The 24,844-nt window shown below is 39.2% G+C and overlaps 1 protein-coding gene across 1 annotated transcript in view; it reads right to left on the reverse strand.

Annotated features, from left to right (window-relative positions):
* ASCC3 (activating signal cointegrator 1 complex subunit 3) overlaps positions 1-24,844 on the reverse strand; it is a 257,401-nt gene that overhangs the window by 60,530 nt on the left and 172,027 nt on the right. Inside the window, exons 31-36 of the mRNA XM_081093991.1 lie at positions 24,282-24,419; positions 24,078-24,198; positions 23,000-23,132; positions 17,817-17,942; positions 3,654-3,765; positions 3,331-3,465 (exon numbers count right to left, since the gene is read on the reverse strand). Coding sequence (XP_080950117.1) covers positions 3,331-3,465; positions 3,654-3,765; positions 17,817-17,942; positions 23,000-23,132; positions 24,078-24,198; positions 24,282-24,419 — 765 coding nt within the window. The remainder of the gene's footprint in view (positions 1-3,330; positions 3,466-3,653; positions 3,766-17,816; positions 17,943-22,999; positions 23,133-24,077; positions 24,199-24,281; positions 24,420-24,844) is intronic.

Consider the following 24,844-nt stretch of genomic DNA (forward strand, 5'->3'; position numbering starts at 1 on the left):
TCTAAGTATAACAGACTGCCACATTTAAAGAAATGAGGCCCTCCCAATATTCTGAAGGATAAAAATATTCCAAGTATTTAGAGGGCCATGAGAAAAAAAACCATGCCGCAAAGGTCTAACAGTAATCCCTGCCTTCCCTGATCTGTAATGGAATTGGTCATCATCTATCACACCAAACATGACAGGTACAGTTCTATCTTCTTTTAGTTCTTTAGTGGTTTTACCATTAATAAATTCATTCCAGCCCTTTTTGAATCTATCTATTTTTGGCCTATATTATATCCACCAATTGAAGTAATAAATTCTCTGAGTTTATTACTTGCAGGATCAGATGGAACTTCCTACTAATTGAAAAAGTTACTCTGTTCAAGATCTAAAGAGGGCCCCATTCAATACAGTTCATTATTTGCATTTCAGTTACACTGATTCAAAGCCTTTGCCTTTCCAGACCGAAACGCCCTATTCACATACCTTCTATCATTTGAGTAGCTCACTTGGACCCACTCAAACGTTCTCTATGATGTTCTTTTGATGTGGGGCCAGGAGACATGTATATAGCAAATCTCCTGCATAGGGAAAATTAATATGAAGGGCAGAACACTATAACCTGTTTTGTTTTCGGAGACTGTTTTTGATGATGGGCAACATCCTGCTGCCATTCTTAGAGCATCATACGGAGATAGTGACCTCAGTTAGTAACAACACCCAAGTGTTTTATATATTATTACCATGGCCCATACTTTATGTATGTATTAACACACACACACACACACACACACACACACACAGAGTTTGTCAATAATGTTCTCTATCTTCTATCTCTGGCCCCTATCACCTCACACATTGTAGGCACAAAATAAATATTTTTAGATGAATCAATATATGGTCTGTGGGTAGAAATGTAACTGATGAAATTTAATATGGACAAATAGAGTAATATATTAAGGATAAAATATCTAATTTATGCATGCTTCAGTATCTGCTTAAGATAATAAGTCAATTTCATTTAGCATAGCTCCTTACTATTTGGAAGAGTTTAGTTTTCATCTTTAAAATTAGACATTTCCTGTTGCCTCCATCGTTTGGTTCAAAGCGTGATATTGTCAATATAAATCTGCAAAATACAAGGCTAACTCCAACCATCCAAATGATAAAGGAAAAGAACAAAAAGGGAAGAATTCAGAAAATATGGTATAAATGTACCTAATGTATGAAATTTTTTATCAAACCCGACAACCTTCTGCTAGAAACACTGTGTTAAAAGGAAGTCTATAGTGTCAAAAACACTGTGAAAGGAAGCATACTATGAAATGGATGATCTGATTAAAATTTTTCTTTAAGGAAAATGCCTTTTCTGGTAAATACTGCAATAAAATTATATCCCTACTCAAAAAGAAATTCTAATTCTAGAAAAGTTGAAAGTAATGTACAAAATGAGTAGATAAAGAGTAAGAATTCCAATTCATTTAAGTAAAGGAAAAACAACTCTATGGCCAAATATGAAATTCTAAACTAAATCTTCTCTAAAGAAAAGAAAGATCTAAAAAAGGTACTAATTATTAGATACAAATATATAAAACTCAGAGAGATTATCATTTAAAACTATGTTTTTATGTCAACTGAAGAGAAATAATAGGTTTATGTATTTTTAAATGCTTGTTGAAAGTGGCTCAATGTTTTAATATTCTTACCAAATTTTATGGGTACTGTCTAGATTTTTTCCTCTGTGCTAGCAATAATCTCACTGCAATATAATCACATGACCAAAAAATATTAAAAAACATAATTTCTACACTATCATTAATATAACTAGAGGCCCAGTGCACAAAAATTTGTGCATTCAGGTGGGGGTCCCTCAGCCCGGCCTGTGCCCTCTTGCAGTCTGGGACCCCTCGGGGGATGTCCACCTGCTGGCATGTGGATGTCCTCCTCGGGGGAGCGGGCCTAAGCTGGCAGTCAGACATCACTCTGGCAGTCCAGGAGCCCTCAGGGGATGTCCACTTGACAGCAAGGACCAGGCCTAAGCTGCAGTCAGACATCCTTAGCATTGCTGAGGAGGTGGGAGAGGCTCCTACCACCACCACTGTACTGGCAGCCGTCAGCCTGGCTTGTGGCTGAGCAGAGCTCCCCCTGTGGGAGTGCACTGACCACCAGGCGGCAGCTCCTGCATTGAGCGTCTGCCCCCTGGTGGTGAGTGTGTGTCATAGTGACCAGTCATTCCAAGTCGTTCCGCTGTTAGGGTCAATTTGCATATTGCCCTTTTATTATATGCCTGGTGCATGGGTGGAGGCTGGCTGGTTTGCCCTGAAGCGTGTCCCAGATCAGGGTTGGAGTCCCGCTGGGGTGCCTGGCCAGCCTGGGTGAGGGGATGAGGACCGTTTTCAGACTGGCCACAACCCCTTTAGGGTGGGGGGTCCCTGTTGGAGTGCCTGGCCAGCCTGGGTGAGTGGCTGTGGGCCATTTTCAGATTGGCGACAGCCCCCAGCCACCCAAGCTCCCAGTGGAGGGTGGCTGAAAGCAGGTATTTGGGGTTTATTTATCTTTTATAATTGAAACTTTGTTGCCTTTACCAGAGGCCACAGCGGCCAGGGCAGGCGGGAAGCTTGGCTTCCTCCATCGCCGGGGCAACCAAGCCTCCTGCTTGCTCCAGCTCTGTGGCTGCTGGCTGCCATCTTGGTTCAGTTAATTTGTATATAGACACTCTGATTGGCTGCCGGGCGTGGCTTTGGGGCATAGCGAAGGTATGGTCAATTTGCATGTTTCTCTTTTATTATATTAGATATTTATATCTATCTATCTATCTATCTATCTATCTATCTATTTATCTATAAAAGCCTACGCGCCTGTTACGACCGAACGACTGGAATAACCAGAATGACTGGTTAATGGGATATTAAAGTCTATTAAAAATAATAAAGCAATAGGAGTGGTAGGAAAAACCTACTAAGTAAGTGAACTAGCGCAGAATTAGTGAATTAACTGGAGAAGAACGACAATGGTCCTGAGCTTTTATCTTGAAGGACAGGGTGATCACCTAGTTGCTAAGGATGGCCCAGTTTATACCTATTATCTTGATATTAATAGCGCCCTATTCCATTCATAGAAAGATCCAAGTTTAGATGATAAATTATGTGGTCACCTTATCTATGGGGAACTGGGTCCAGATATGCTGCTTTAGTGATCTTGTTTGACAGATGAAAGGACTTCATAAATAGTTTCTACAAATTTAAAGGGGAACTGGATGGCAAGAATTTAAGAGAAGGTATGGAATACATAAAATATAATCTCTTTATATGTTAAAGAACAATGCAGCAATAACATCAAACTCACACTTAGGATTGAAAGCAGTTCTTCAGTACTGCATTCAGGTTTCAAACGCTCCTTAAACATTTTAACTGTTTGGTGCTTCAAATAGTAATAAGAGGCAATTCGGCCGTATGTCAAAGGTTCAATGCTCCGATTATCCTATTTCAAATAAAAGATAAAGTGACATAAACAAGAAGTACAATAGAAGGGCATATATTTATAAAATTCATACTGCAGTTGTTATTGTAGCAATTTTGTTAAACTCTTTGGTCATCTTTAGAAGCAAAAGCCCTATTGTTAAAAAGCTAGGCAAACTTTCAATTGAAATGTATGTGACTGAGTCATACCTCTCCAATTTCAATACAATAGGAATGTTCCAATTCCACCAGCGACTTCTCAATCAAAAAGGACAGAAACTTGTTCACAGAATCATGGCTCACATCGCTCAAATTGTAGTAGCTAGAAAATAAGCAAGGTTCCAAGGCTACGTGTTATATTATAATACATTAATGATAGTGTAGAAATTTAATTTTCTATTAAAACTATTGTTTAATTTCACATAGTTCTTTTCAGAACTTCAAAAAACAACAAATCAATCCAATTACATTTATAGCAATTCAAATAAATAAAGCAATTGCAAATACCATTTCCATTTTACAGATCAATATTCCCATACTAAGGTTTGTTGACACTGATGAACAATGACGAGACATTAAAAATATGTAAAACTAGGGGCCCGGTGCACGAAATTCGTGCACTGGGTGTGGGGGCGGGGGGAGAGTGTCCCTCAGCCCAGCCTGCCCCCTCTCACATACTGGGAGCCCTCAGGCGTTGACCCCCATCACCCTCCGATCGCCTGATCGGCCCCTTGCCCAGACCTGACGCCTCCGCCAGAGGTGTCAGGCTTGGACAGGGGACCCCCACTCCCCCCGATAACTGGCTCTGGCCCCCGCCCAGGCCTGAGGCCTCTGGCCCAGGAATCATGCCTGGGCAGGGGACTCCCATCTCCCTCTGATCGCTTGCTCCACCCCGCTCCCAAGCCTGACGCCTCTGACCCAGGCTTCAGGCCTGGGCAAGGGGACCATCATATCCCCCCAATCCCCGGCTCCGCCCCCCACCCAGGCCTGATGCCTCGGCCAGAGGAGTTGACCCTCATCACCCTCCGGTCACCAATCACCGGATCGGCACCTTGACCAGGCCTGAGGCCTCCGGCAGAGGTGTCAGGCCTGGGCAGGGGACCCCCAGCTCACCGCGGTTGCAGGCTCCGCCCCTGCCCAGGCCTAACGCCTCTGGCCTAGGCGTCCGGCCCAGGCAGCAGGGACCTGCAGTGGCAGTGGGGGGCGCCGCGATCGTGGGCTTCGCTTTAGGCCCAGGCAAGGGAACCCTAGCTCCTGGGACTGCCAGCTTCGACCGTGCCCAGCTCCCATCGCTGGCTCCACCCCTACTTCCTGCTATCACTGGCCAGGGCGGCAAAGGCGCCTGATTCTCCGATCATGGCTGGGGGGCAGGGCAAAGGCGGCCCTTGGGCCGCCTTTGCCCTGCCCCCCAGCTCTTAGCTCCCCCCTGGGTTTCTGATCACTGTCAGTGGCAGGGGACTTCTTCCTGCTTTCCCTTTCGCCTCCCTGCATTGTGCCTACATATGCAAATTAGCCGCCATCTTGTTGGCAGTTAACTGCCAATCTTAGTTGGCAGTTAATTTGCATATAGCCCTGATTAGCCAATGAAAAAGGTATCGCCGTACGCCAATTACCATTTTTCTCTTTTATTAGTGTAGATAAGCAGATAAAGTTCAACATCACATTAAAAATATACTAACTTTCCACGCCCCAATCAAAAGACACATGATGGCTGAATGGATAAGAAAACCCCCTTATGAGTGCTGAATACAAGAGACCCACTTCAGATCGAAAGACACACACAAGCTAAAAATTAAGGGATGGAAAAAGATAGCTCATGAAAATTAGAAACAAAGCATAACAAAAAAAAGCTGGGATAGCAATACTTATACCAGACAAAACAGACTTTAAAACAAAAGCTATAACAAATAAGAGACAAAGAAGGACCCAGCAATTCCACTTCTGGGTATTTATCTGAAGAAAACCAAAGTAGTACATCGAGAAGACATATACATGCCTATGTTCACTGCAGCATTATTTACAATAGCCAAAATATGGAAGCAACCTAAGTGTCCATCAACAGATGATTGGATAAAGAAGTGGTACATATATATATACAATAGAATATGACTCAGCCATAAAAAAGAATGAAATCTTGCCATCTGCAACAACATGGATGGACCTAGAGGATATTATGCTCAGTGAAATAAGCCAGACAAAGAAAGACAGATGTCATATGACTTCACTTATATGTAGAATCTAAAAAGCAAAATAAATGAACAAGAACAGAAACAGACTCATAGATATAGAGAACACCTTGACGATTGTGAGATGGTAAGGAGGTTTGGAGGATGAAAAAAGTAAAGGAATTAAGAAGCACAAATTGGTAGTTACAGAATAGTTATGGGGATGTAGAGTACAGCATAGGGAATATAGTCCATAATATTGTAATAACTATGTATGGTGTCGATTGGTATTTGAAATATTAGGGTGATCACTTCATAAGTTATATAAATGTCTAATCACTGGGTCTAATCACCTGAAACTAATATAATATTGTACATCAACCATAATTAAAAATTATTTAAAAAATGATCACCCCCTCAAAAAAAAAAAAAACAACCCAGAAAAAAATATACTAACTTTTTGGTGTTAAAACTAGCCTTACTTCTGTACTAGATTTAGAAAGAATGAGAAGCATATTATATATAAATATAAACATAAAGTTTTCTCTATATATAAAAGCCTAGGTGACCATTATGACCAGTCGACCAAATGACCAGTCACTATGATACACACTGACCACCAGGGGGCAGATGCTCAATGCAGGAGCTGTCCCCTGGTGGTCAGTGCGCTCCCACAGCCAACCTCCCATGGCTGTCCAACCTCCTGTGGTCCCTCCCCCCAGCCAGCTGGCCCTGATCGGCCCCGACTGAGAATGGGCGAGATGGCCCTGATCAGTCCTGATCGCTGGCCAGGCTGAGGGACCCCAACCGTGCATGAATTGGTGCACCGGGCCTCCAGTATATATATAAAAACCCAGCAACTTTATAAAACTCAAAGAACTACTGATTTGAGCGGCAGATCAGTTCTTTTAGGAAATTTAGTCAATGACTACTCTCCTAATGCTTGAGGAATAACTGTCATCCTAAAGATTGGAAAGGACATCATCAGGCTAATAATAGGCAGTCTAACTAAGTTTCTGTATAAGAAAACATAGGTTCGACTCTCTATATTCTCCAAGTAAAAAGTCTAAGGACATGCCGTTCATCTGAATGTCTCTCTCAGTAACTCCTGGGGTTTTTGGTAAATCCCTAAAATCTCTAGAAATCTGTGTCTGGGAATAGATCCTGAAGGCGAGGGACTGCCCCCACAGCCACGACAGACTTCTACTTGCTGGTTGGCATAAGGAATTCATATCCTCTACCTCCATCCAAATCAGGAGTGGACAGTGGCCTCAGAGAAGAGACTCATCACTGAACCCCCAGGACTAGGGTTTGCATCTATAAAGGACTTAAGCAAGTGGCTTGTGAATCAAGTGATAATGATCTCAAATGGGAGAGGCCTAAAGAAAATGACAATACAGTAATTTTTTCTTTCTTCAAAGGGAAGGATTTGAGGTTAATATACTATAAAATTTATTTTAAAATACACAAAGCAGTTTTTAAATCATGGCAGAATATTTTTTCATTAGAAAAAGAAGTTAGCACAAATGGCTAGGTATACAACCAAATATGAGAGTCTCTACTAAGTATTATAACAGCTATTTATTTGGGAAAATAACTGTAAATCATATGCTAAGGATTTTAATTTTTATAAAAATTGTTACTTTTCATTCTAGTCTGTGGAGAAATTACCAACTTTAGAATAAAGCAATATTATCAATGAACAGATAGATACGTATTGAAACCAATGCTGTCATTCATTTGAACACAATGTACAGACTTTCATTGAACCAGGCATATCTGAAAGTGAAAAACCAACATTAGAAATCATTAGAAAATATTATTTCCGTTATCCTGAAGTATTTAGTTAGAATAATGCATTCTATTTAGAGGTGAAAATAAAAATATTGGATATTCAATGCCCCATCAGAGACACGGACCCCTCAAAGCCATTCCAAATTATAGTTGATTTTGAACAACACAGGTTTGAACTGCCTGGGTCCACTTACATATGGGTTTTTTTGCAACAAATATTGTAAATGTATTTCTCTTCCTTAAGATTTTCTTTTCTCTAGCTTACTTTACTGTAAAAATACAGTATATAATCCATTTAACATAAAATATGTGTTAATTGACAATAATGTGACAGGTAAGACTTCTGGTCAAAAATAGGCTACTAGTAGTTAAATTGGCGAGTCAAAAATTATACACAAATTTTTTACTACACAGGGATTAGTGTTCTTAACCTCTTCATGTTCAAGTTGCAGTCATACATTTTGTCTTTCATTTTTTCTCAACAAATGAAATTTATCAGCCAAACTTTCTGCATACGGTAGCTTACTGAATACAGTAGCTCCCCTGTATTCAGTTTCTTTTCCAAGGTTTCAGTTACCCATGGTCAACTGCAGTCTGAAAATATTACATGGAAAATTCCAGAAATAATTCGTAAGTTTTAAATTGTGCACTACTCTAAGAAGCCTGAGGAAATGTGGCACCACTCTGATAAGTCCCACTAGGGTAGTGAACCATCCCTTTATCTACTCTGTATACCCTACCTGCACTTAGTCACTTAATAGCCATGTTGGTTATCAGATCACCTGTCACATACTGCAGTACTTGTGTTCAGGTAAGTTATTTTACTTAATGATGCCCTCCCCTCCCCACCCCCCGCCTCCCGCCAAGCACATGACAGAAATTTATATGATCCTGCCAATTCATATATGCCGAAGAGAAGCTATAAATGCTACCTTTAAGGCAGTGGTTCTCAACCTTGGCTGCACATTAGAATCACCTGGGAATCTTTTTAAAATCCTGATTTCTGGGCCTCATCCTCCAGAAATTCTGTTTCTTTGTTATGGGATTTTAAAAAGATTCCCAGGTGATTCTAATGTGCAGCCAAGGTTGAGAACCACTGTGTAAGGGAAAAGGTAAAAATTCTTGACTTAATAAGCAAAGGAAAAAAAAATCATATACTGAGGATGCTATGATCTGTGATAAGAACAAATTTAGTACCCTTGAAATTGTGAAGTAAAAAGGAATTTTGCTAGTTTTGCTGTTGCGCCTCAAACTGCAAAAGTTAAGGCCACTTGTACTGTACCTAAGTACTTACAAGTAACTAAGTACTTGTAAGTGCTTAGTTAAGACAGAAAAGGCATTAATTAAATTTGTGGGTGGCAGACATGAAGAGATAATGAGTTCTAACTGATAGCAATGTGTTGTGCCAGAATGCACAGAGCCTGTACAAAGACTAAAGCAAGAAATCCCCTGAAACAACTGAACACTTTCACATAACTTTTAATTCTGTATATTGTTATAACTGTTCATCATTAGTTATTGGTAATCTATTACTGTGCCTAATTTATAAATTAAACTTTATGCCTGGTTTCAGGCATCTACTAGAGCAGAGGTTCCCAATCTGTGGGTCACTACCCCTTTGGGGGGTCGAATGACCCTTTCACAGAGGTCGCCTAAGACCATCGGAAAACACATATATAATTATTGTTTTGGGGATTAATCACTATGCTTTAATTATGTTCAATTTTTAACAATGAAAATACATCCTGCATATCAGATATTTACATTATGATTCATAACAGTAGCAAAATTATAGTTATGAAGTAGCAATGAAAATAATTTTATGGTTGGGGGTCACCACAACATGAGGAACTTTATTAAAGGGTAGTGGCATTAGGAAGGTTGAGAACCACTGTACTAGAGGGTCTTGGAATATATCTCCCATGGATAAAGGGGGTACCACTGTATTTCACTTTCATTTGGCTTGATAAGGCTATAAAATTTCCAACACTTTTTCAGATGTCTGGACAAAAATATAATTGATAAAAAGTTATTTGTAAGTTGAAAAAACTAGTGAAAATGTACCCAGGACACTGAATAAATAGTACCATTTATAGAGCAAGAATCAAGCTATTAAAATTATAGAAAGAAGACATTATGAAAATATCATGAAAAAAAGTTAAAAATTCCATTTTTTATCTATAAATTTATCTATCATGCTATTTGAAAAAGAAATCATGGATGTTGCTACTTATTGCCATATGCCATTCCCCTATAAATATAACTGGAATGCTAACTTTACCATTTTATGACCTAATAAATAAATCTGGTACACTTACAAATAATATTCAAAACCATTAATAAAAACTTTCCTTTAAAAATTCTAGGCTTTTTCTTACATTTTTTTATTCACTGTTTTATGTATTACAAGATACCTTTTGATGGCCTAATGCCCCTTCTCATGTTTATTTAAGTCTATTGGAAAAATTTTTATACTAATTTCTAGCTTTTATCCAGATTACGTAGAGTTAGGGTAAACATTTCTTAAACACTGAAAATAAATTACACAAATAATCAATTAAAATCATGCCTCTGAGAATAAAACAAATTACCTGATGACTATCCTATATAATAAAAGGCTAATATGCAAATTGTCCCCTTGGGAGTTTGACCGACTGGGAGTTTGACCTCTCGCTATGATGTGCACTGACCACCAAGGGGCGGAGTGTAATGAAGGAAGGCCTGGGCCGGCAGCTGGGGAAGACAGGCCCCAGCCGGCAACTGGCAGCTGAGGGAAGGAATACCCCAATTGGTCCTGATTGCTGGCTAGGCCTGCAGACTTACCTATGCACAAATTTTGTGCACCAGGCCTCTAGGATTAAAATATCTATAATCTAACTCGCTAAAAATTAACAAGTTTTTTGAGCAGAATAACTTAAAAAGCTTCCATTGATATCTCTTAATATAGTTCATTTTGGATGCACTCACCAATATTTTTATTGCTTTGCATAAGAAATACAAATTTCAGTTTTAGTAACTGAACTGACATAAAATGTATTCAATATTAACACTTTTATCTTTACAATATCTGGGGGTTATCTAGAATTTAGAAATCCCTAAAATTGTTTTCTTCAGGCATTCTGGCATGAGTGATATCTTTATTTATTTTTAAAAAATGACAACTTTTAAAAACAGAAAATGTTAATTAAAATATGATACAAGAATATAATAGTAAAATCTCAGTAATTAAAATACTTGTCTCCACAAATACTAAAATGCATCTATTTTTGTTAATGATACAATTATATAATTTTACTGATTTACACCAAGTATTCTTTGTTAGTATTTCAACTGAGATTCTAAAGATACATAAAGAATTTTCAAATACTTATAAAAGCTTTTTTAGACATACAATTTACAAGACGCTGTTAAATAATACAAATAAATGTAAATGAAGTCATTTTTTAGGTAACAGAATTTGAGAGGTAAAAAATTTTGACACTTTTTTTGTGAATAAAGGATGGAGTTTATATCTACATGATCTTTATTAGTAGCATCAAATGGCCTTCATTTCTATCACGTGTACTTTTCAGTCACTGAATAATTTCTAGCCTAAATAATTATTATCGTTTAGCTTAAAACATTAGATGTAATTTCAACAATCACTTTACTAACTTGAAAAAAGCATGCAACAGCTAAGTAATAAGGTCTGTGTTCATGGTGCACTCGCCACAGTACACAATTTATATATAATTCACTCTTTATTTAAACAGAAATATTAACACAACTGTTTAATTCGGGATAAAGAATATAAGGTTTTTTCCTGCTCAGTGCATTGAATCATCAAGTCATTATCCTTTCTTTGCCATAAACAGACAGCCTACCTTTCTGCCAGCATGCTATTTTATTTATTTCATGGAGAAATCCAGTTTCACAATAATTGACTTGTCAGAAGCTCTAATTTATGAGGCTGAGCTCTATAAGATTTCTCTATATTGGACTCAACCAGCACACAAGCAGGGTTGAATATTTACAATGCTGTTAACAGGTGCTGAGTTGTTTAATGATTCTAATAGCCAGGAGCGTACTGAGAAAGCCAGCGGGATCACAATTACAGGCTGTTTGAACACAACAATTACTAGTCCCCTGAGAGGTGTGAAAGTCAAAGGCAGTTTGATACTGACAGCATCTAGCACATGGGCTAGACAGGCTAACTTGTATTAGCAGTCCATTGGGAAAAAGCCATAACAAACCTCTCCCTACCATAAAAATTTACAAAGCTCATTAAATTTAAACAATCAAAAAGAGAAACAACTTCAAAAAATTATCTTTGAAAGATCTTATCAAAGACAAACAAGAATATCACCTATGCAACCTCAAGTTATCTTTTTCCAACCTTAAAAAGGATAAAATTTCAACAGTTGAGAAGAAAAGAGATTTTACTGTAATGTAAAACACAGATAAAGTTACACCAAACAGTTTGGATTTAATGGGAATAGTGGCAGCCATTTCCTGTTTGGTTTATGTAAACCTGGCCAGCGATCTCGCTGGGAAATTTTTCATCAGCATTGAAATGCTGCTGCTATAACTGTCAGTACTGGGAAGTCATTTGTTACCGCACCATGTTTTTTTATGTTCGGATTATGCAGCAGTAATAATGACAGAAATAATGAAAGTGGTTGCAGGGACAGCTGAAACTACCACAACATTTTTTGTTCCAGAAATATTTGAAAGCTTTCTCAAGGGAAAACAGAGAGTAAAACTGAACATACAAATTGATTCCAGAACTCAATTTAGAATATAGTATATGTCATGATGCCCCAGTACATGTGTTAATATATAGTTGACCAAATGAATGTGTATATGTACGTGTCTACATACATTTATTAATATAAATATGTATCTTTATATGCATATATAGTTGCATATACATATCACACACATAAGAATATAAACTGACAATCCTTCAATATGACTGTAATTTAGTTAATGTCTTAAATTTCAATCACTTGTTGCTTTATATATTTTGATGCTATATTTTTAGTTATGTAAAAAGTTGTAAACTACTATAATTTTGTAGTGATTGCGCTTGCTATCAATATGAGCCATTCTTCTGTCTTTTTAAATCTTTTTTTGCCTTAAATTTCATTTTGTCTGATTTAATTCTTCAGCTATTACTTTCTCTTTATTATTCTCCTTCATATCTTCCTTTAATCCTTAATTTTTAACTTTTTTATATCATTTTATTTGACATGTTGCTTATAAATTGTTTAGCTGAATTTAGAAAAATGAATCTAGAAAATTTGTTTCAACAAGAAAGTTTAAATCATTTATAACATTTATGATTATAATTGACATGACTTATCTACTTATATAAAAACCCTGGGTGGTGTTCATCACGACCATCAGAAACATGACAAGCCGAAGGAAGTCAGTCCTGCAGGGCCTGTCTTGGCAATGGCTGGGCCCTCCCCCAAGCTGTTTCCTGGAGCTGTTCCCTGTAAGGGCGGGGTTTGAGGCAAAAACCTGCCTGGGAGCGTGGAGGCATCTCTTTATAAAGTGTGCCACGCCAGCACAGGCAAGGGTGAACCTGAGTAGGGGCAGCTGAAAGGCTTAGAAAAGACAGACAAGAGAATGAAAGCCGGGTCTCGTGGGACGCTGCTTCTCTGAGAGACAGCGACCACACCCACAGCCATGCCTTTATTTTATAGCAGAAGCTATGAGGCAAAGTAAGGGTGTGACCAAGATGTTTACAACATTCTCCTGGGTTTCAATCTTATTCAACTACATGCACCTGAACTCTATCAAGCCTACACCACTCAGGCACGTGGGGCCAGGTGTTTGGACCATAGGTTCAAGCTTACAGCTACAGCTGTTGGCTATAATTGTGCTGGGAAGGTCCTGCCCTACAAGCTGGGACTTGCACGTGGCAACAAGAGGACTGTGCCCTCTCATCAGTCCAAGGCTTGAACCTGTCCAAAACACTGTAGCGGCTCCCCACAATAAAGTTTTAATTCTGTTTCTTTGTTCCTAATGCTGTGGCCCCACCCCATAACAAAGAAACAATTTCCGGAGGATGAGGCCCAGGAATCAGGATTTTAAAAAGATTCCCAGGTGATTCTAATGTGCAGCCAAGGTTGAGAACCACTGCGATAGATAATATTAAAAAATATATCTAAACATGCAATTCTTTGTCCAAAAAATGAGCATGTTCAAAAATTAAATGAAGAAAATTTGGATATACTTGATGGAGATTTTCATACATATCTGAGTGATGATTCCATTGATTCCACAGATGATGCTGAAAAGGAAAATTTTCCCATCGAATTTCTTAATAGTATTACTCCTTCGGGAATGCCCTGTCATAAATTAAAATTGAAAGTGGGTGCAATCATCATGCTATTGAGAAGTCTCAATAGTAAATGGGGTCTTTGTAATGGTACCAGATTTATTATCAAAAGATTACGACCTAACATTATCGAAGCTGAAGTATTAACAGGATCTGCAGAGGGAGAGGCTGTTCTGATTCCAAGAATTAATTTCTCTCCATCTGACACTGGCCTCCCATTTAAATTGATTCGACGACAGTTTCCCGTGATGCCAGCATTTGTGATGACTGTTAATAAATCACAAGGACAAACTCTAGACAAAGTAGGCATATTCCTACCTGAACCCGTTTTTGCACATGGTCAGTTATATATTGCTTTCTCTTGAGTTTGAAGAGCATGTGATGTTACAGTTAAAGTTCTAAATACTTCATCACAAGGAAAATTAGTCAAGCACTCTGAAAGTGTTTTCACTCAATGTGGTGTACAGGGAGATATTAGAATAAGTTTAATCACTTTATCAGTCATTGTTTGCATCACTGTTGTTTTTATATCATGTTTTTGTTGTTTTCATATCATGTTTTTGTCATTTTTATATCATGCCTCTTGGTCCAGTCTTTTGTTACTGTTTATTAATAAATTTATATATTATTTTCATATACTTTTTACTAATTTTCTTTCATCTCTCACACTTCTATTATAGAGAAAGGGCAAACAGCAATATTAAAATATCTCTGCTAATTAATTCCCTTTTTTAAAAAAATATATTTTGATTTTTTATAGAGAGGAAGGGAGAGGGATAGAGAGTTAGAAACATCAATGAGAGAGAAACATCAATCAGCTGCCTCCTGCACACTCCCCACTGGGGATATGCCCGCAACCCAGGTACATGCCCTTGACCGGTATCGAACCTGGGACCCTTGAGTCCGCAGACCGATGCTCTATCGACTGAGCCAAACTGGTTAGGGCAATTAATTCCCTTTTAATGTGTACGAATTTCGTGCATCGGGCTACTAGTGTTATAGAAACATTCTGTCAATCCTCTCCTCAAAACTCCTACAATGGTTCCCATTTTACCCAGAATTAAAGTCAAAGTCCTTGCCATGGTCTCTAAAGTCCCACAGGACCTGTACTACCACTGACCCCCACATCCCTAATCTCATGTCCTGCTGCTACTCTCCACCCCTCACTTATTCTCTGAGCTATACCTTCTCCTTACTGTGCCTTAAACACACTAGACCTGCCTGCCTTAGATCATCTCCTGTTCCCTTGGCCCACAATAATCCCTATATAGTCATGTGGTCAATTTCCTCACTTCATTCAAGTTTTTGTTCAGATGTGAGCACCTTTTTAAAAAACATACATCACAATATATTATTATTAACAATAGTCCCCACACTGTATATTATAACCTCAGAAATTATCTTTTAACTAAAAGCTTGTATCCTTTGTTCAACATCTCCCCCTTTCCACCTTTGGCGCCTTTAATTGGCCAGGTATCTCAAAATATGTATAGGTGGCTACTAAAAGAAAAGAACTGGAACTCTTGATATAGATGGTAAATAAGCCATCACTCCCTGAAATTAATTGAAGCGTATTCACTAACAGATGACCAGACTTTAAAGACTATTAAAGCTTGGTTGGGTATAAGGGCTTGAGAGGGCACTCAGCCAGGAAGAAGAGTGATAGCAAAAGTGCGAAAGGGAGAGGAATTTCACTTGGTGTGGGTTAATGTCTCCTCTGATCTAACCTAACCCCTTTGCCTGTGGTGGTGGGGGATAAATACTCAACATTCATTTGGAGCAGTGAGAGAGCAGGAAAAGCAGCTGCCACAACTACGTGCCCTAAGCCGATGGATGCATCAGGATGATATATCCTTCTGACTCTCACTCCACAATTTCCTCGTAGCAAAGATGGCCATCAATATAGAAGGTGAGGCAATGGGAATGAAGGAAAACTCACTTATTTACATGGGCTACACCCATATGAGCAGGAAGCTCCTTAAGTCATCAATACCCAAGACATTTTTTGGCTCAGAGGCTCAATATAATTTTTTCAGTAATAACCCTCAAGATTTCATCTTTGTCCACTGTGCTAACCCCCAAGCTTCTTGTTCTGCCCCTAATTAGTACTGTTTATTACAGTTGCATGTAGATTTTTCTCACCATAATACTATTAAATAGAAGGCAGTTTGTAACCAGAGCAACAGGGAGAGATGCCAACTTCAGTTCCCTCTCAGTGGGATCCCTATTCCAATTGATGTCTCCCACTGTGCTCTTGGCTCATCTCACTCTCACAGTTGAAAATGTAAACTGTTCACTCTCTTACTCATTATCTGAATTGAAAGACTGAATGCTTTCTATGTCTGCTAACTAAACTTTATCTAGTTCCCACCTCCAATATAATACATTCAATTTCTGATCAATACCATCTGACAGTTTGCAAATTAGGCTAGACTGGGGTTAGACTAAAAGCAGGTCAAACAGTTGGAGAACTAAGAAAATAAAGAAGAGAAAATCTAAAAAGTAACTTTAAGTTGGAAGTCAAGGTAAATGGATGCAGGATAATAACATTAACAAGAGTAAGAAAGTTAGATTAGAAGAGAATTTTGATATATGATTAATTCCGTTTTAGACATGTTGAGTTTGATATGATGGTGGGAAGACTACCTGACAATATTCAGAAGGCAGGTGGGAAAATGAGATTGTAAATTGATTGAGAACAGACTGGAATAACATAGTTTGGGGTCTTTTACATCTGATGATATTTTAAATATAGATGGGATAGTAGAGAAAAATTTCTTAATATTATACACTGAGAAGAGCATGACATCACTTTACAGTGTTTTGTCTAAAAAAGAAAAAAAAAAACTTGAATTTAGGGATGAGGATGCTTAAGTTGAATCCAAACTTAAGGACATTCTAGAAAAATAACTGACCAGTATTTATTTCTCTAAAATGTCATTTGCTGATCTGACCGGAAAAAAAAGTATAATTTTGATTCATTGACACGATAGTTATTGTTATGTTGGTTGTTGTCATTTTTTTTGGACAATCTAAGGGAAAAGAGATCAGTGCCCTTGACTTATTAGTCAGGTATTGAATGTTTTAAAAATTCTTAGGGCCCACCTGTTGAAAATCACTGGTACAGGTCAATAAAGCAATTGGAAGGGAGTACAGGAAAAACAGCACATTAATCAACATTAATTATATTCTTCATAATTAATACTGAACTTAGACTTTAATTCGTGCATTGTATTCTCAACATGGCCCTGTGAGGTAGGCTATTACTCACTTTCCAGATCAAGAAAGTGAAGCTGAGAGGCAAAGTGACTCAAAGCGGCAATTAGTAAAGGGTGGTGCTGAAACAAGAATCATTGTTCCGATTCCAAATTCAAAGCTCCTTCTAACACATTAATTGCCTCTATTCTTATGATCTAAAAAATGAATGTATCTATGGTTACACACTAAAGAAACAAAGAGTGGTAAGTCAACAAGCTTAGGTTTTAAGTCCTGGCTTTATCACAAAGTAGTTATGGGATCCCCGGAAAGTCCCTTTAAGTTTCCAGTTTCCCTTTCTTCAATACCAAACAAGAAGGTTAACTAGAATACTGTAAAGTCTACTTCATTATACAATTCCATAATTCTAATTTTATGATCCACTTACTATGAAAATTTGCAGTGCTAATTCTCTTGCTGGGTCCTTACTGACCCTTACAAATGACTCACAAATTCTTTTTTTTTCCTATGTGTTTACAAGCTTCAATCTTCTTTGAATTCCAGCTGTACTCAAGTCAATCACTACCATGTAAGTTTAACATCTTTCTTAATTACTTCAGTTGTCTCCCTAATTACAGGGCAAAGTCCTTGAGGGTATTCTAAATTAATTAAAATAAGCTAAGAAATATATTCATACAATTATTCATTTTCTAATATGTCATAATACATTGTGATCATATCAGAGACATCATTTGGTTCTCTGGGCAAATTCACACATCTAGAATGTCCAAAGTTCTGACTTTTTGTTGTGTACCTGAACTTAGAGATTATTACTTTCAAACATAATTTTCTTTCAGTGCAAAACAGAAATAAACAATGCCCTGTGCTTACCTGGGGTTCATGATAAGACGTCGGAAAAAGTAAGTCCAGGTGATATAATCCATTGCATCTTGCTTAGATGTTATTGTCCCACCAGCAATCTCCGCATTTAAATGGTCAGACAGCACTCCTAATAAACTACATGGTGAACAAGACATGGGAAACACACATGAACATTAAAAGAAGCACACTTTATCTCACACAGTCAAGATTCAGGTGTTATGTTCCCAGATACAAAAGTACTGTGTTTTGTATGATTTATATATTTTGTATATGATTTAGGGGAAATGAATTGTAAGATGGAAATAAGCACAGACTGACAGGAATAGAGCTAGTAACTTTCAGGAGCAGCAGCTGAGAGCCAAGGTAAGAGCAGGCAACAGAAGACATAGCTTGGAGAGCATGGAAGGGTAGGTTATGGCATATAGGACTAAGTAAGGGATAATACTGAGGCAGATAAAAGGATGTTTGGCAAGACAGACATAAAAGTTATGACAGAGAAAAGATATTACCTTCATTCATTCAGTAAATATTAAGTTCCTAGTAATAGATGACATAATTGTACTGTGTTAAGTATACAAAAAAATGACCAGATGTGTTGAAAGACAGGAATAACAAAATGTTCATTTTATTTTCTTATAGAAAAGTAATGTCCAACTAAAGAAAAAAATAAGTAAATTATGTGATATATGGAACAATATGCCGATATTAAAAATCGTTTTAGCTAAGGATGTTTTAAGGATATGAGAAAATGGCCATAATAAATTGAATAAAAAACAAGTTGCTCTATTACTCCATATCAGTGGCAGAGTGTGTATAAATCCATATAGTCAATTTGGAGGGCAATTTGGCAATATTTATCTGAACAGTCATCATGCTTAGCAATTTCACTTTTCCATTATCGTCTGCTAGAGAAACATTTATATGTTATGATAGAAAAGCAAAATACTTCACTGCAACATTATATGTAAGAGGAAAAAATTGGAAACTCTCTAAATGTTCATTAATACAGAAATTAATATATAAACTATGGAATACTCTGGAATAGTAACACACTAATAATCATCAAGGTACAAAATTAAAATTTTTAAATTTTTACTGATGTAAAAACTTTTTTGTAGACACTCTTTATCAGATTAAGGACATTACTTACATTCCTATTTGCTAACAGTTTGTATTATGAATAGAGACCCAAAGCACGAAATTCGTGCAAGAGTAGGTCTTCCTGCCCCCGGCTGCTGGCACCAGCTTCCCTTTGGCACCTGGGACCTGGGACCCGGGCTGGTTTCCCTCTGGCCGCCCGCAGGTACCCGGGGCCCAGGCTGGTTTCCCTCTGGCCGCCCGCAGGTACCCGGGACCCAGGCTGGCTTCCCTCCAGCAGCCCACAGGCACCCAGGACCCAGGCTGGCTTCCCTCCGGCCGCCCACAGGCACCCGGGACCCAGGGTGGCTTCCCTCCAGCAGCCCACAGGCACCCGGGACCCAGGCTGGCTTCCCTCCAGCAGCCCACAGGCACCCGGGACCCGGGCTGGCTTCCCTCCAGCAGCCCACAGGCACCCGGGACCCGGGCTGGCTTCCCTCCAGCAGCCCACAGGCACCCGGGACCCAGGCTGGCTTCCCTCTGGCCGCCCACAGGCACCCGGGACCCAGGCTGGCTTCCCTCTGGCCGCCCACAGGCACCCGGGACCCGGGCTGGCTTCCCTCCAGCAGCCCACAGGCACCCGGGACCCAGGCTGGTTTCCCTCCAGCAGCCCACAGGCACCCGGGACCCAGGCTGGCTTCCTTCTGGCCGCCCACAGGCACCCGGGACCCGGGCTGGCTTCCCTCCAGCAGCCCACAGGCACCCGGGACCCGGGCTGGCTTCCCTCCAGCAGCCCACAGGCACCCGGGACCCAGGCTGGCTTCCCTCCAGTACTGGCTTTGTCCAGAAGGATATCCTGAATGACATCAAGAAGGATGTCCAGCCTAATTAGCATATTACCCTTTTATTATTATAGATTGGTGTGTAATTTTATCAAATGGTTTTATATATCTATAAGGTAATAATGATTATTTTCCTGCTACTGTGGTAAATTATATTATTTTCCTTTCAAGTAATAAGTCATCTTTCCATTTATGGAATAAATTATTGATTTTTAAAGAAAGAGGAAGGGCGGGGAAGGAGACCAAGAAAGATCTATGTGAGAGAGAAACACCAATAAGTTGCCTCCCATATGCAACCCAACTGGGATAGAATCCACAACCTAGGATTGTGCCGTGACTAGGAATCAAACCCACAACCTTCTGATGTACATGCGACACTCCAACTAACTGAGCCCCCCAGCCAGGGCTCATATTCAATTGCTTTGATTGATAAGAGATTATTTAGGTATTCTATTTCATTTTGTGTCAGTTTTAGTAAGATTTTAAAAAGAAATTTTACCATTTGATACAAATTTTAAAAATCATTTGCATAAAGTTTTTCATAATACCTTTTTTTTATTGTCTATAGTATGTTTTGATTCCTGATACACTTTGTTCCTTCACTTTCTTTTTCTTGATCAAACTTAAAGGTTTATCAATGTTATTCTTCTCTTCAAAGAACCAACTTTTGGCATTGTTTTATTTTTTTCTAATGTATTATGTTTGGTTTCAATTCATTAATTCTTGTTCTTATTTTTCTTATGTTCTTTCTTTGAGTTCAATTTGCTATTTTTTTTCTAAATTCTTGCAATAGATGCTAAGATGAGTTTTCATTCTTTTTAAATTTATAGATTTATGGTCATAAATTTTCTCTAAGTACACCGTAACCTATATGCCACAATATTTATTTAATATTTTCACATTTTTCAAATTTATAGAAATGAACATTAGTGGAATTAATAACAGAATAAAAAAACAATAACTATATAAATAAAAAGCCAGCTAATGACCAGAACGACCAGTCACTATGATGCCCACTGTGGCCAGTGAACCTGCCTGATCAGAGGGCGGGGCCAGCCGGTCAACCTCCTGTAGCCCCTCCCCGCAACCACCCCTATCCCCGATGGGCCCCCACCACCCTGATTGGTCTGTGGCCCCTCCCTGCAGCCAGCTCCACCCCTGATCAGCACCCCTAACCCCATTCAGGGGCAGGGGCAGGGGCAGGGCCAGCCAGCCCACTGCCCACAGCCCCACCCCACGGCCGGCCCCACAGCCGATCGACCCCCCACACAAATCAAAGGCAGGGCCTGCTGGCCAACCTCCCGCCATCTCCTCCTCCCAAAAGGCCCACCCCAATCCACCCGGATTGGTGCCGGGCCGGCTGGACCCCACCCATGCACGAATATGTGCACTGGGCCTCTATTCCTATATAATAAAAGGCTAATATGTAAATAGACCAAACGGCGGAACAACCAACCAACTGGTCGCTATGACGTGCAATGACCACCAGGGGGAGTGCAGGGAACATGGTGGGCGATGGCAGCAGGCGGCAGAGCCTGGAACATGGCAGGCGTCGGCTGCGGCGGGATGATGGAGGAGGTGAGTGGGGGCACCAGACCAAGGTGGTATGCCGGTCACTGTCATTGGGGCGAGCCTCTGGTGGTTACTGAAAATTTTTTGCTCCTGCGCACCACGGTCCCACCCATTGCTCGCACCTGCTGCTGGCGCCGGCCTCATTCGCACCTGCAGCTGGCTCTGGAGCCGCTGCTCGCACCCGCTGCCAGTGCCTGGCACCAGTTCCTATAGCTTTGTGCTGTCAGTGGGTGCAGGTGGTGGCTGCCAGCCCCAATCACCCCTGAGAGCTTCTCCACCTCCCCCGGCTCCTGAGGGGCGATCAGGGCAGCAGCTGCCGCTTGCACCCGCTGATGTCGCTGGCCTCTCTTGCACCCAATTGCTCCACGTCATCAGTGGGTACGAGCAGGACTGGCACCGTCTGCATGTGAGAGCGGCAGCAGCAGGAGCGGGGCTGCTGGCAGACAGGGGACTGGGAGTGTAAATGGGGCCAGCACCAACAGCGCGTGGGAGTAGCAGCAGCGGGAGGGGCCAGGTGGGGGCACAGAGGATGGGCTGAGACCCACCCCTGTGCCACCACAGCCTTGTGGCCCACAGTTCCTTTCAAGGTGCATGAATTAGTGTACTGGGTCCCTAGTTTCCAGTATAAATATAAAACACTAGAGGCCCGGGGCATGCAATTCGTGCACAGATAGGGTCCCTAGGCCTGGCCGGCATTCAGGGCTGATCTGTGGGGCAACCTGCCAGGTTTCAGGGAGCCCCCACTGGTACCCGCCTGGGCCGGCCTGGTCCCACCTGCTTGCCAACCCCGCCTGCCACCACCGCTGGTCGCCTCCCTCTGTGGAGTGATGAGGGGGGGCTCCCCCACTGGCACCCACCTTGGCTGGCCTGAGTGTACTGCATTGAGCGCCTGCCTCTTGGTGGTCAGTGCACGTCATAGCAACCAGTCGTTCCACTGGTGTTCCGCCGTTCAGGTGATTTGCATATTAGGCTTTTATTATATAGGATACCCCAAAGATGCACACCAATCTAATCCCTTATTAATCACTTATTATGCAATAGACACTGTTCCAAGAACTATACATTTGATCATTACAAGTATCCTATGAAACAGCTACTAAAGCTATCATCTCCCATTTTACAGATAAGGCACTGAGGAATTAAGTAACTTGTTCAATATCAAGCAAGCGGTGGAGTGCAGATTGTCTGGCTCCAGAGTACATGCAAGTGAACTTTGTACTATACCACTTCTTTTAAAAAGATTTTTATTTAAAAAAAGTATTTTTATTGATTTTGAGAGAGAGGGGAAGGGAGAATGAAAAAGGGGTGGGGGAGAGAGAAAGAGAGATAAGGAGAGAGAGAGAGAGAGAGAGAGAGAGAGAGAGAGAGAGAGAGAGAGAGAGAGAGACATCGATGTGAGAGCAAAACATTGACTGGGGATTAAGCCTGCAACCTGGGCATGTGACCTAACCAGGAATTGAACTGGCAACCTTTAGGTGGATAGGATGTTGCCCAACAAACTGAGTCATAGCAGCCAGGGCTAAAAAGTTTTAAAAATTAACATTACAATTGAATGTTGTCTTATAGAGATTTTATATTCAGTTTCATTTCAAATAATTTTTTGAACTAGTTTTACTGTTTTTTAGCGAATAAAATGTAACCACAAAAATACCAACTTTCTATGACATAAATTAATATAAAATAATTTACAGCAAAATTTACCTTGATTCTACTGGGAAAGGTTCATAAAGAAATTTTTTGTAAAAGTCTTTCTTTATGTCATGAACCAGAATTACAGCTTTGCCCTGGTCATCAAACTGAGGCCTCCCAGCACGTCCCATCATCTGGAGAACATCTATAAAAAAGAGAACAAGAGGTATTCTGCAATGTGGCACAAGGTATATTCACTGACTATGGCATGTGTCTACAACATAACAAAATAACAAAGGAGACGGAATATCTTAAGGGCATGTATGCTATCTCTGATGCCTACTATTGAGTTTCTTAATAATTAATCAAATCAGTATGATAGAAAATTGAGTCCCCAAAAGTAATAGTTTGTAAAAGTAAGAAAGAGAAAAGTTTCCTTTATACTTAAAAATGCTGTTTAAGAGTTATTACTATTTTAATTTAACAAGAACAAATAACACCTATTTGCAAAAATATCTTTAGCAGTGTCATTTGATTATTTCTACCATGAATAATGGGTCTATTTAAACCTCACCTTTCATCCACCCATGGTATAAAATATATTTTTTTATACTGAATGAATCTGAAGTAATAATGCAAATAGAAATTTCTGAAGTAAAAATAATATAGCTTTTACATATATTCACCGAGTATAAATACACACTCAGTATATTTCTCTCTTCAGAAACCACTGAAAATGATTTTAGCAAGTTTTAAAATATGTTAATAAATGGTTCATGCAACAAGTGCTTTGGTTCTAGAAGTTTCATGAAAGTATCATTTCTAGTGAAATAACTTTAAAATTAAACATTGTAATGTTTAATTATAATTTATTCATCACTAATAGCTACTTATCAATATTTTTATTTATTTATGAATTTGAAACTATTAGTTATGATTTGGATGTTCCTAAACAAATTGGATAAATGTAAGACTGGGTAAGTAAAAGTAAATAAAACAGTTCAATACTTTAATGTATGCACTAGAAACAAAAATTTACAATTTCCTCATTATATGTTTAAATGTGACCAATTCTCTAAAACTTAATTCATATAAATTCAAATAAGGCACACATAGAAGCTTAGTGTATCAATAAATTTTTAAAAATTACCAGTAATGGGAAAATCCACATAACGTCTTGTTTTTCCATCATAATATTCTGTTCCTTTAATAATTACTAAATGAGCTGGAAAGTTTACACCCCAGGCTAATGTACTTGTGGCAATAAGAACCTAAAAAAGTAAAAGATAACACATTTAACTAAAACATAACTTTTAAATTACATTTAAATATCTTGTAATGGAAAAAACAATACCTGAACTTTACAGTTTACAAAGAGTTCTTCTACTGTCTTCCGGTCCCTTTCATGCAGTCCAGCATGATGCATTCCTATTCCGAAAGCAAGTGTAAGTTTCAGGTTGGAATCTCTTAGCGTTCCAATGATGTCCTCCATCTGCAAATGCAAACAATTATAAGAGGTAGGTATATTAACTTTAAAATGTTTATATTAATATTGCATTTGATTTATTTTGTGTTTTGGTTATGAGCATAAAAATATATGCCCCATCTGTACTTATGATTAAAGTTAGATTAACTGAAGAGAATATTTTTATGTATATTCTAAATATAGTTTAAATGTATTCCATCCCTTTCTTTTTCATTGAGGGAAAAAACCCACACCCAGGGGTAAGTGGAATATCCCCTTAACTATTAAAGGGATGCAAGGGATGCAGTGTTGCCTAAAACGTTTCAATGTCTCTTGCTCTAGAAAAGACTTCTATTTTTGGCTTACTGCTAAAAATTTAGAAGATATTAACAAAATATAATTTAAAAATCAGTCATAATCCCACTGCACAGATAGGAATTGTTCAATTTAGG

Source organism: Myotis nattereri (assembly GCF_964212035.1).
Source record: "Myotis nattereri genome assembly, chromosome: 6".
NCBI classification, from domain to species: domain Eukaryota; kingdom Metazoa; phylum Chordata; class Mammalia; order Chiroptera; family Vespertilionidae; genus Myotis; species Myotis nattereri.